Source organism: Typopeltis vanoorti, chromosome 9 (genome assembly GCF_054136105.1).
Source record: "Typopeltis vanoorti isolate ZY-2024b chromosome 9, IOZ_Tvanoo_1.0, whole genome shotgun sequence".
NCBI classification, from domain to species: domain Eukaryota; kingdom Metazoa; phylum Arthropoda; class Arachnida; order Uropygi; family Thelyphonidae; genus Typopeltis; species Typopeltis vanoorti.
This window is the reverse complement of record NC_143557.1, coordinates 18,098,631-18,112,560: the sequence shown is the minus strand read 5'-3', so window position 1 is coordinate 18,112,560 and position 13,930 is coordinate 18,098,631. Positions and strand designations below refer to the sequence as shown.

The 13,930-nt window shown below is 38.0% G+C and overlaps 1 protein-coding gene across 1 annotated transcript in view; it reads left to right on the top strand.

Moving 5' to 3' along the window:
* The window catches only part of LOC150102907 (uncharacterized), a 105,456-nt gene that overhangs the window by 70,558 nt on the left and 20,968 nt on the right, over positions 1–13,930 (top strand). The window contains exon 3 of the mRNA XM_090398352.1: positions 5,699–5,772. Coding sequence (XP_090254478.1) covers positions 5,699–5,772 — 74 coding nt within the window. The remainder of the gene's footprint in view (positions 1–5,698; positions 5,773–13,930) is intronic.

Here is a 13,930-nt window from a genome sequence, read left to right as displayed (position 1 = left end):
CACACAGTAAAAAATTCCCTGGGATTTTCTTTTGATCTTAGTGCCAGTCTCTTCTCATATTCCAGTTTTGCCTTCTTCACCATACTAGTCACTCTCCTGGCCTGAGTCTTATATTCTTCATGCATCTGCTCTCCACCCCTCTCCTTATATCTCTTCCATAATCGCTTTTTCACCTGCATTTCCTCTTTGATATTCTTTGTCATCCACTTTACACCAAATTGTGTCGTCTTCCTCACACGTGGAATACAGGTTACAATTGCTACTAATAAATATTCCTTCACAATTTCCCAAACTAATGATATCCTGGTCTTCCAATTCCACTCTCCATGGAACTGTCCCAAGTTGATATCTAAGATTATTATAATCACCCGCTCTTAATTCCACATACATTCCTTTCTCTTTGATACTCCTGCATGTCTATCAATCTTTCAAGTCAAAACCACATGGTCACGCTCTCCAATTGGAGGCAGAGATGTAATCTCCATTATAATCAGCTCTTCTGAAGCTGTGACCAAATCCATAAGTCTTGACCCCTGTGTTCCTACTACTACATGTTGCCTAAGACATCTATCACTCAAGAATTCTAGAAATTCCATTCCCTTGTTACTACATGCAGTTTCTTCTTCCCCATTTATACTGCTTTTGTTAAAATCTCCCATAACAATCATTCTTCTTGCACTTGCCAAGCTCAACTGCCTAAACATCTCCTGCTCCCCATCTTCTATGCTCCTTGACTTGTAGCAACACCCCAATAAATATATTGTCTTGCCCACCTCTACTTCACACCATATGTTTTCAAAACCATTAGTGTTACTGCCTTCCAAAGCTTCTACTCTTATAGGACACTTATCACAAGCAGTACTCCACCACCGCGTTTTCCCTACCTATTCTGCCAAAAAATGCTGTACCCTGCTACTTCTATTCCTGTTGTTATATCTTCTTCTGTCAACCACGTCTCAGAGATCCCAATAATCTTTGGCCAGGCTGATGCTGTCAGCACCACCAATTCATCTCCTTTATTCTGGATACCCCTGGCATTAGTATAAAGCATAAAAATGTCACTCCTTCTATACCTATCATATCCACTCCATACCCCACTAAACTCAGTTTAGTGGGATCTGGAGTGGATATGATAGGTATACCTGATGTCGTCCCCCTTCCCCCAAGCACCCACAAGAGGCCACCCCTGCTACCATGCACCATGGGAATTCTAGTTTTCCTGCATTGACACACCAACTCATTCAGAAAACAGCAATCTCTCCAGATGCCTACATCCTTCCTCATTCAAATTCAAGTGGTCTCTCACATACAGTTCCTTTCTGTCCTCAAATGCCCTCCAAGCATCCACATATTCCAATCCTCTCTTCTGACACTTTTTGGCTATTATGCTATTCATAATTACTGCTCTTCTACTCAGCTCATCTCTATCATACCTGGGCAACACACACACACAATCTTTCCTCTCTGCGTTTTCTTTTGTACAACCTCAAGCAAGAATCTCAGATCTCTCGCCATCTGATTTACATTGCCTCTCAAGTCATTCGTGCCCACAATCACAATCATCTCATCCACCCTTTCACTCTGCCTAATTGCCATAGCCACACTCTCTATTGTTCCTCCAGCCAAACACTCCTCTTGCATCCTATCTTGCACTCCATGGACCATCGAGTCTCCATACATCACAGCTTTCACTCTGTGTTCCCCTACCTACCTGCTCTGTCCTGGCATCACTCTATCCCTGGTTCCAGCACTCCATTGCATTCTTTCATTCCCTATTTTGGACTGTTTCCATTCTCTCTTCTGTCATTCCCATAACACTCTCTCTCTCTCTTTTACTGCTCTGTTCTCTCCTCTTCTATCATTCCCATAACTTTCTCGTACTCCTACTCTGATTTACCTTGCATTCATCTCTTCCATTCGCCTAATCTCATCTTTCATACTTCTCATCTCATTCTTAAGAAATTCCACCTCCTCTTTCAGCTCATCTATCTTTCTCTGCAAGTTAGCCACTCTTACTCACCATTCATCCTCCCAATCAAGACCATCTCCGAAAACTTCACAATGATTTTAGCCTTCCACACTCCCCACTCTTATTTTTTTCATTCATATTTTGCTTGTTATTCTCACCTTCTATCACACTACTTGACTCTCAAAATTCTCCTGTCCCTGGCTCAACGAGGTCAGTTACCATAATATCTAAGTCACTAAATTCCTCCCATTGCCTACATTTTGTGCATATGTGCACTCTCCCTTCTGTCACCTGCCACATATCCATTTGCTGGGAAGCATACATACCACAAGTACCGCATGCCACAAAATCCTGTAGTATGTTACACAAAATAAAGTCCTCAAATGGTCGAGTTCTTTGTGATATGCCATTTGTAATTGGAGCTGCGGCTGCCATCATCATTCAAATTGTGCCAAGGAACTACTACAACTAAACATTAAATACTACTAAATGCTCAATATTATATGCCACATATGGGCAAACCCCCAGGCCGTATCCAGTCCTCTACTTCTTTTGATCCGGCCCTAATCTATTTCAGCGAAGTTTGTCTGATTCATGGTGGGAGAAAACATGGTGTGTTCTACTAACTCACATTAAGCTGACGTCATATGACTTGCACAAAACACACTATGTTTTCTCCAACCAAGGTCTCTTTTTCACTTTGACTTGCGGCATGTGTGAACATGTTACAACGTGTCAGTTCGGTACTTGCGTTGGTGTTGTGCTTTGTTCAGTGCCTGCATTTATGTTGTGTTCTGTTCAGTGCCTGCGTCGATGTTGTGTTCTGTTCAATGCCTGCGTTGATGTTGTGTTCTGTTCATTGCCTGCTGTGTAGAAGACAGTTCTGAATATCGCTTATAAATTTGGCACAATGTCAGGAGTTATTGCAAAAAAAAGAAAAGTAGATGCAGAGAATTGTCAATTTCAAGACAACTGGACGGAGGATTATTATTTTATTCTGAATAATGGTTTGCCTGTATGTTTGCTGTGAATACAACTTGAAGAGACACTTTACTTCGAGACATATGGATCACCCAAAAATTGATGGACAACTAGGAAAAGATGAAATACAGAAGTTGAAGAACTTGGATACCTAGCAGCAAATGTTCAACAAGCCAAGAACGCAGCACCACAGCATTGTCAAAGCCAGCTTTGTGGTAAGCGAAAAAATCGCTTAGCATTCTAAGTCATTTGGTGAAGATGAATTTATCAAAGAATGTCTGCTAGATGTTGCAAGTATAATATGTCCTGAAAAGAAAAAAGACTTCGAGAATATTAATTTGTCAAGACGTACTGTTGTCCGATGGATAGAAATTATGGCTGATGATATCAAAAAAAGTTTAAAAGAGAAGATTGCTAAATTGGAAGCATTTTCAATTGCTTTGGATGACAGCACCGATGCCTGCGATACAGCACAACTAGCAATATTTATTCGAGGAGTTGATGTGGATTTCAACATCACAGAAGAATTATTGGTGCTTCAGCCGTTAAAAGGAACAACTACCGGTGAAGATATATTTGAAACAGTCAACACAGTCTTCGAGAGATTTTGGCTTAAATGGAGTTCACTATCTGACATATGCACTGATGGAGCTCTTGCAATGGTTGGTGCGCAGAAGGGATTTATTGGAATAGTTCATGAAAGAGCAATAGGACTACAGATTCATCTGGAAAATTTAACAAATTTTCACTGCATTATCCACCAACAAAATCTGTGTACAAAATCAATTAAATTCACAAATGTTATGGAGGTTGTAACAGCCAGTATTAACTTTATTAAATTAATACTGGCTGTTACAACGTGCACTTAATCACTGCCAATTTAAGGAGTATTTGCCAGACCTATTTTCGGATTATGAAGATGTGTCTTATTATTGTGAAGTGAGGTGGTTGAGTAAAGGTAAAATGTTAAAACGATTTTATGATCTGAGACAAGACATTGAAGATTTTATAGACATAAAAGGAAACACAATTAACCAAGTAAAAGATGATGAGTGGGTGTGTGATTTAGCATTCCTTGTAGATGTCACCAGATACCTAAACGAACTGAATCTTAAATTGCAAAAACAAGGACAATTGGTTCATGAACTGCATGGACATGTCAAAGCTTTTTGTAATAAACTAAGATTGTTGGAAAGTCAGATAAGAGCTGAAAATTGTTATCATTTTCCTACTCTAGCAACTCATAAAAATATCCCTTATAATTGTTATGGAGATGAACTGAAGGCAATAATAGAGCAATTTGATACAAGGTTTGCCAACTTCAAAAACAAAGACTCCACATTCGCTATATTTGCTCGTCCAATGGATGCTGATGTAAATAATGTGCCAGAAAACTTACAGATGGAACTTATTGAGCTTCAGGTGTATTTAGTGCTAAAATCAATTTAACAACATTGCTTTGACGGATTTTTATAAATTTTATTTGGTGGAAGAAAAATATACAAATTTACGCGCCTTTTCAAGAAAAATCATGTGTCTTGTCGGCAGCACATATATGTGTGAACAGTTTTTTTCAAGAATGAAATATAATAAATCAAAAATTTGGACAAGAATAACGGACGAAAACCTCGAAAATTCTATGCGATTATCCTTAAGTAATATTAACGTCAATATTGATAGTCTCATAGTTGAAGTACAACTATGAGAGGCCAATCTTCACATTAAATTGTTATGTCGTTCATTATATTATGAAATTTATGTAGAGCTTTATACCAAAGCATTATATTATAAATAAATGAAATATGAAGTAGCAACTTGTTTTAATTCATTTAATATTAATTTATTTTATGTAATAATATGGTCTGGCCCTTGACTGGAGACAGAAGGATAATTTGGCCCCCGAAGTGGGAAAGGTTGCCCATGCCTGTTATATGCTCTACTGTAAGCTAATTTACTTATGCAATACTATAAGTATAAACTATATTTAACTATACTAAATAATGAAAACTTATCTTCTCTTCCAGCTGAGATTTGTCCGACTCTGACCTCACCTTCTTGGTAACCCAAAAATAACACAATATAAACAACAACTAAATTCCAAAAGCAGCACCACTAAAGAATACTTGTGTTATTGCGAAAAATGTAGCACACTTCGTGACAGAAGTCACACTATACACCATTTAAAAACTTTGTTTTTTACCGAAGGTCAAATCCATCCCCACGTTCTTCAGCGACTCTAGCACCACCATATTCTAGAAAGTTGCAATGCTTCATGAATAGAAGGAAGAGGTGGGGAGGATATGATTGAGGCATATAAGTTAGTCAGGGGTTATTAGGTAGACGTGGAAGAGATTTTTCTTAAAATGGGAGAGGCCGCCCCTGGAAACTATACAAGGAGAGTGTGAGCAGAGGAGTGAGGGGATGGTTATTTGCATGGAGAGTGGTTGGTGACTGGAATTCATTGCCTGAGTGTGTTGTGAATGTAGACACTTTGAGTCAATTTAAGGCATGGTTGGATAAGCATTGCATGCAATAGTGTGTACCTCCCACGATAAGTCTCTGACTCCATGGAGGTCAGATAATTATAATAATAATAATAAAAGGAAGAAGGAGACTAATGAAAAATAATCTTTAGCCTCTGTAGCATTGTGTATGTAATGATTTATGGAAGTAAGTTTTCAGATTATCTTATATGGATTTCTTTTGTGAGTTTCAGATTAACTTATATGAGTTTTTTTTTCCTTCTAGAATATGCAGACTGAAAAAGAAAGCCCAACATGAAGCTAACAAAATAAAATTATATGGTCTTCAACAAGAACATAGTGAGTTGAATTTTATTGGAATGAAAAGTGAATTATTTTTGTCAAGAGTGAAATGAAGTGAAGTATTTATGAATTTACACATAATATTTTAAATGCACAATCAATTAAACTTATTGTGTTAACTTTTTGTTGGTGATATGAAGACATTTCAGGAAAGACATGGTCCCTGCAATGACAACAAGTAATCATCATTGTACGAACCAGTTGTTTTGTCTGATTATTTACTATTATTACTATTATTACAGGCAACTCCAGGGAGTCATTAGACTCATCGAGGGAGGTCCCAAATCATATTCATCACAACTATTCGACATTCATACAGTATCTATCATACCTCGCCTTAAACTCATTCACTGTCACAGCATCCACCACAGACTCAGGGAGCGCATTCCACTCATTCACTACTCTAAAAGTAAAGAACCCAGCTCTAACAACTTTACTAACCACACTTTTGCCCAGTTTCCATGGATGTCCCCTAGTCCTCCCACAACCAGCCCTGTTCTCAAAAATATCTTCTGAATTAATTTTATAGAAACCCTTCAGTAATTTGAATGTCTCAATCATATCTCCCCTCCTCTGCCTATCAACCAATTTTTGCAACCCACAAATCCTCAACCTGTTCTCATACGGTTCATTCCACAGACCTGCTATCATCTTGGTCACTCGCCTCTGGATCCTCTCCACCTCCTCCCCATCAAGACGAAACCTAGGTGACCAAATCTGAGCACAGTAGTCGAGATGGGGTCTTCTCAAGACTCGATACAGAGGAACAATAACCTGATTGTCTCTGCTTGTCAACGTATTCTTCAGCAACCAAGTGATTTGATGAGCTGATTTGGCCACTTTTGCAACGTGTCCCCTAAATTTCAATTCCTTATCCACCAACACTCCTAAATCTCGTGCCTCATCAATTTCCTGGAGCACGGTTCCACCAATGCAGTAAACTGCCTCCAATCTTTTCACCCCAAAATGCATAACCTTACATTTTGCCACATTAAATTGACATCCATTTTCCCTAGCCCAGACCTCCAATCTATCCAAATCATCCTGCAAAATTTTGACGTCATCTGCAGTCACTATTGCCCTACCCAACTTCGCATCAACCGCAAACAAATGAACTGTTCCTCTCAGATCCTTTCCTATATCATTTATGAACAAATTGAAAAGTAGTGGTCCAAGAACAGATCCTTGTGGCACACCACTAGTCACAGGCCGTCTTGTGGACTCTACTCCTGAGTAAACCACTCTCTGATATCTCTCCGTCAACCACCCTCCTATCCATCTCACCAACCCTATGTCCATTCCCATATGCTGCAATTTACTGATTAGAATTCCATGTGGTATCCTGTCAAAGGCCTTAGCAAGGTCCAGTGGAATCACTGTAAACCCATTACCCTTATCCAGTTCAGCCGTCACTGTGTTATAATACGTGAGCAAGTTGCTGAGGCATGACCTACCCTTCACAAAACCATGCTGTCCCCGATACAGTATCCCATTTTCTTTTATCCAATCTTGTATTTTCCTCTTGACTATTTTCTCTAAGACCTTGATAATGATTCCTGTTATGCTGATTGGCCGGTAATTTTCAACAGCAGCCTTGGAACCACCTTTGTGCAGTGGAACTATTTTCCCCTCTTTTCACCCCCTTGGGACTGATCCAGTCCTGAGGCTCAAATTAAACAAAATGGTCAAGGGCACCGACAATTCTTTGGCCGCTTCACGTACGATACGAGCTGGTATACCATCCAATCCCACAGATGTATTGACATTGAGGTTCTGTAATAGACTAGTTACCTCTACTTCATTCATCACAATTCCAGTATAAGCTGTTGGTTCTTCCATTTCTGCAAAGTCACCACCTGGATGATATACTCTTGCAAAGTGCTCGCTCAGTAATTCCACAACATCGACTGATTCGGTTACCTCCCTACCCTCATCATTTTTTAGATCATTCTACCATGAGCATTTTTCCTTTTACTTGCAATATATTGAAAAAACTGTTTGGGATTCTCTTTAGCCTGCATGGCCAATTTCCTTTCGTAATCTGCTTTTGCTTTTCTTACCACCCTTGTTACCATCCTGGCCTGAGCTTTATACTGTTCCTGCACTTGATGGTCACCCTTCTCCTTAAATTCCCTCCACAATTGTTTCTTTTTTTGCAGCTCAAGCTTAATAGTGTTATTCATCCATTTAACCCCTACTTGATTTATTATTCGGACTCTTGGTATACAGTCAACCATTGCCTCCTGCAAACAGTTCTTAACCACCTCCCATGCACTATCAACATCCAGCCCTTGCAGTTTTACATGCCATGGCATTGAGCCAAGCACACACCTAAGCTTGTCATACTTACCAGCCCGGTAATTCCACATGTACCCTGTCTTAATTGTAAATTCGACTCCTTTAGCCACCTCCCAAGTCATGACCTTATGGTCACTCTCACCAATTGGTGGCAACATGGTCATATTCGTTACAGCTACATTCTCAGTTCCAATTACTAGGTCCAGCACTCTCTGCCCCCTGGTATTTTCCAATACATGTTGCCATAGATAGTTGTCCCTTAATAACTGCATAAAATCCAATTCCTTCCTCCCATGTGCCGTCTCCTCTTTCCAGTCAATGTTACCATAATTGAAATCACCCATAATAATTACCCTCCTTCCACTCATTTCTTCTATTTGCTTATGCATACTATCCCCACCATCCACTCCATCACCCGGTCTATAGCAGCACCAAATTTAGTTTATCATCATTATCAAATTTTTGATAATGATGAAGAATTTATGATACATTCATAAATTTTGCAAGATATTGATGTAGTATTGTATCATTAAGTGAGTGTTATTACTAGCCTCCCATCAGCAATTTTCTTACAGCTTAATTTGTTATTTGTCCATTCTCCAGTATTGTTAGATTTTACAGTTCAGTCTCCTAAGACATAATAAAGTACATCAGTCCTCTTGGTCTTTTTCCTGCCATCTTGGTATCACACACTTTGATAATATTTCCTCTCCCGTTCTGTCTGTTAGCTCACACATTCTTGACTACTAACTGCATCAGGTTCCTTTCGAATATCTTCATTTTTAATATGTTCTGCCATCAATATCATCTGTTTAGTACCTTACTTTTTCTTATCAGAATTGTTATTATTATTATTATTATTCCTGACACCTCCAAGGAGAGTCCGAAGACTCATCGCGGGAGGACACCTACTGTACAACTCTCCGTCTTCACCACTACCGAACCTCTACTACCATTCAACTACATTAGCGCCATTTACCACCACCACTGCAACAACAAGTATTTTTTTGTCTCTAAATTCCGTGTGTTCTGAAGGGCCAATTTGTCTGTATGCTGGATGAAGAACCCGAGTTTCCGGGAGAAAAAACCCTGCCACCTCCATATGAGATCGGCTAACTCACCTTCAATTGAAAAAGCCATATAAAGATCCTCCCGTCACAACAGGAATCGAACTCGGGCCTTTTCCAATCGAGGGTGCAATGTACCTTCGTACTTCCAATTGCGCTGCGGAAGCACTTATTTCCCAGATTTAGTGTTCAATCAGTGTTTTATTCCTAAAGGGCTTTGTCAAACATGCTGCCCATCTACTTGCAAGATGGAAAGTAGATGCAGACTGAACTAAATATTTTTTATTTACTAAAAAGAAATACTTTCTAAACAAAATGTTTTTAACTTCAAGAAAATGAATAAGAATATGCGTCATATATAGAGCTATTCTAGCAAAAAAAAAATTAATGTAATGAAGTATATTTTCTCCCAAAAATTAATATTATGTTTTTATTGTTCTTGCTATGGATTTTTCCTTTTTTGAATGGCTCTCAAACAAAGGAAATCTCCAACCATGATAAAGCACTACTTGAGCACTTTATGGAACTCCTATGTGACATATCGATAAACGAAAAAAAAAAAAAAATCCACGTAATGGGTGTTACATTTTTTTTTTTTTTTTTTTTTTTTTAGTGATGATTTTGGTTTTGCATGATTTGTCGAGTCCTTCTATATATTATTATTAGTAGTAGTAGTACATTCCCCATGGAGTTGACAGACTCATTGTGGGAGATTCATTCAGTTGGCAACATATTTGTCAGCTGAATGAAACTGTTGGAATCCTTTAATAAATTTAGTTTAATCCTTTATCCAAGTGTAAGCAAACAAAGTTTGTGCCTGAAAATATCTTCAGGACTGAGGTAACGTGGTGCAACTCCGAGCAAAGGTGGACCAAGCTCTCATCACTCCTTGTCTCAGTATCTCCCATAATTCAAAACACATCTCCTTGCAGACATGTATACTGCTATACATTAAGGGAAGGGCCATCACCCAGACCGGTTTTGACCTTTATTGATGTCTTGTCAATGGGAGCCAGACCCAAACGTGAAGATACTAAGACAGAAGCAATAGGAGAGGTCATAATTACCTATACAAGTTTCCAACAGGTGTATCACCTTATTATTGAATTACTCTGGATTTAGAGAAAACTGTTGGAAGTTTATTTTGCACTTGGTTAGACTATAATGAATTTAGTTTAATCCTTTATCCAAGTGTAAGCAAACAAAGTTTGCGCCTAAAATATCTTCAGGACTGAGGTAAGGTTGTGCAACTCCGATCAAAGGTGGACCAAACTCTCATCACTCCTTGTCTCAGTATCTCCCATAATGCAAAGCACATCTCCTTGCAGACACGTATACTGCTATGCATTAAGGGAGGGGCCACCACCCAGACTGGTTTCGACCTTTATTGAGGTCTCATCATTGGGAACCAGACCGGTCATATTTACCTATACAAGTTGCCAACAGGTGTACCACCTTGTAATTGAATTACTCTGGATTTAGAGAAAGATGTTGGAAGTTTATTTTGCACTTGGTTAGACTAATCCTTAGCACTCCCTTTATTAACAACACATTCTGGTAATGCTTTCCATTCACTCACAATTCTCCATGTATAAAATGTACTGCTCATACCCCACCCCCTCTTCATTATACTCTTACACAACTTCCAGAGATGGCCTTTGGTTCTTCCTGCCTCGCTTTCTACTCTTTTTTATAATCCCTATTGGATTAATCCAATCAAATTCCCTCACTGTCTTAAAACATCTATATCATATCCCCTCTTTAACTCCTATCCACAGAACTCTGCAAGCCACATTTCTTCAATCTCTCTCTCCATAGCCAGCATTCCAAAGTCCTCATATCATCTTAACTATAAATTCACACATATACTACAGTAATTTAAATTTTAATAATATGTAGATATTTCGTCTTAAGTATCTTAAGACATCATCAGTACAGTTATTACAAACAATACTAGGAATTACATTCAAAGGAACAGTTAGTGTGCATGCTTACATTACAATCCCTCTATGCGTACAGTAGCGTATTTGAGGACCACAAAAAAAAAATAATAATAATAATTCGGCTGTAATTAATATTAAATTCAAATATATCTGATAAATTTATTTTATACAATTGAGGATAATGATTTCCCAGACTTTTGGGATAGTGAGACAGTCATTACAATCATTACGTAAGGCTTCAGCACTGTCTTTATATAAACACTCATGTTTATATAAGGATCTGTGTAGCAACTTGGTGTTTTTCCATTGGATCCTATGGTTAGTGTTTTCAACTCCATGTTGTACGAGGCCAGATTTTTGCAGTTTGATAAGACGGATGTGGTCTTGATGTTCAGAGATGCGTTTACTTATAGATCTTCCAGTTTGTCCGTAGTAAGACATCTTACAAGAAAATGGAACTTCATATATGCCAGGTAGCATCATAAGTGAGAGTTTGTCTTTTGGAGAACGTAGCAAATTGTGGATCTGGTTGATTGGTTTATAGGTAGCGGTGAGTTTGTATTTCTTCATAATTTATGACAGATGTCCCGAGATACCTTTGATATATGGTATAGGAGTTCTATGGGTTTCTTCTTCTACGGGCCACTTCCCTGCACATCTGGGGGTTGATGTGTAGGGAAGTGGCTGATGATTGTTTGAGTTGTTTTTTGATTGTATCCATTTAATAAGGCTGGATCTTTAATAATTTCCAGTTCTTGTTTTAAAGATACTTCAGAGGAACAAAATTTGTATGCTCTGGATACCAAAGATTTTATGATGCCATATTTTTGAAATGGATGGTGAGCTGATGAATTGTGGATGTAACAACCTGAAAAAGTTGGTTTACGACAGACAGAAGTGGAACCATCTTGTTTTTGTTGAATGTGTAGATCAAGAAAGATACTTTGTGATGATTCTTTTTCTGGTGTGAATTTGATGTGAGGATGAAAGTTGTTGATCTTATCTATGGAACAAAATCTATGGTTGATCTTATCAGAGTAACTCCAGCCTGCAAAGACATCATCCACATATCATAGCCAAAAAATGGCATGGTTGGCCGAGTGGATGGTGTATCTGCTCTCCAGCCAAAGGGCTGAGGGTTTGAGTCCCGCTGTGGGCATGGATGTTTGTGATGGTCTGTGGAAATACCAGTGGTGGTTGGCGGTAGATGCCGTTGGTGTAGTTGCGGTCAGTTGGTGATTGAGTGGTGGAGACGGAGTTGTAGAGCAGGTGCCCTCCCTCGATGAGTCCTTGGACTCCCTGGAGGTGTCAAATAATAATAATAATAGCCATATTTTTGGTTTTGGTTCAAGAGCAAAAATTCAATCTTTTAAGTGTTACAGAAAAAGGTTGGCTAAGTTTGGTGATAAGAGAGAACCCATTGCTGTTCCTTCCTCTTGTTTATAAATTTTATCTTTCATTGTGAAATATCCAGATGTGATAGCAAATTTGAATAATTCCACAATATCGGATGGAAATTTTTGAGTTAACAGTTCTATTGTCTCCTAATATTCCTGTGAGGAATATTAGTGAAGAGAGAGACAATGTTGAAGCTTATTAACATGCTTGTTTCTGACAGTTGAATGTCTTTTAATTTTGTGTGAAATTCTGTGGAATTTTTAATTGATGAAGCTGAGTGGCCTATGAGAGGATGGAGAAGGTTAGACAAAAATCTCGATATTTTGTAAGTCGGCCTACTTATCAAATCCACAATAGGTCTAAGTAGACAGTTGTTTTTGTGTAGTTTAGGTGAACCATATATTCTAGGTGAACATATCATACTAGGAGGTCTAGTATGGTATGTTTTGAGTCTTTTGATGCTTTCCTGATCTATGGATTTTGTTTCATCTAGTAACTTGTTGAGTTTCTTGAGCTGTCTTTTTGTAGGAGCATAATCTAGCTGGGAGTATGTATTTTGTTCTCGAAGCAATAGATGCATTTTCTGGTTGTATGAATTGGTATCTAAGACAACAGTGGTAATCCCCTTGTTGGCTTTGGTGATAACTATGTTTTTATTTCATTTTAAGGAGTTCAGGACTTTTAATTCTGATGGTGGAATGACTATTTTGAAATGTAGTCTATTATGTTCAATGTTTGACAGATGGCTGGTGTTTCTTTCTATGTTGTGTATAAAATCTAGATAAGGAATATGTTTAGGCGAAATGGCAAACTTATGACCTCGTGCTAATACATTCATTTCATCTTCCGTTAATGGATGGCCAGATAAGTTTACAACCCATTTGTCAGCCAGTAATTTGGTTATATTGTTCTTAGATCGTTCTAACAATTTTAGGTATTTTTTATGGAGATTTACATTACTTGTTTCAAATGCTTTAATACTTGCATTTTTTGAAGTATTAATAACCAATTGTAGCAGGTCTTGATTTAACGTATTTGACAGATTAGCTTCCAATTCTGTTATTTTTATAATATTTATTGCCAATTCATGTTTTTTGAAACAACTCTTAACTGATATTAAGCAGCAATGCATGGCTAGCTTTTTTGATAAATTTTTTGAGCACCTATCGATTTTATAACTTCCTTTAGCTTAGCGAACATGGGAATGAGTTTATCGCATCTGTATGTTTTTAAAAATGAGATTAAGAAAATGAATAAGACTATTATATAATGAAACCTGTGGAGTGTTCATAACTATAAATTCACATGCATACCACGGTAATTAAAATTTTAATATGTAGATATTTCCTCTTAAGTATCTTAAGACATTATCAGTATACAGTTATTACAAACAATACTAGGAATTACATTCAAGGCAATAATTAGTGCACATGCTTACATTGGAATCCC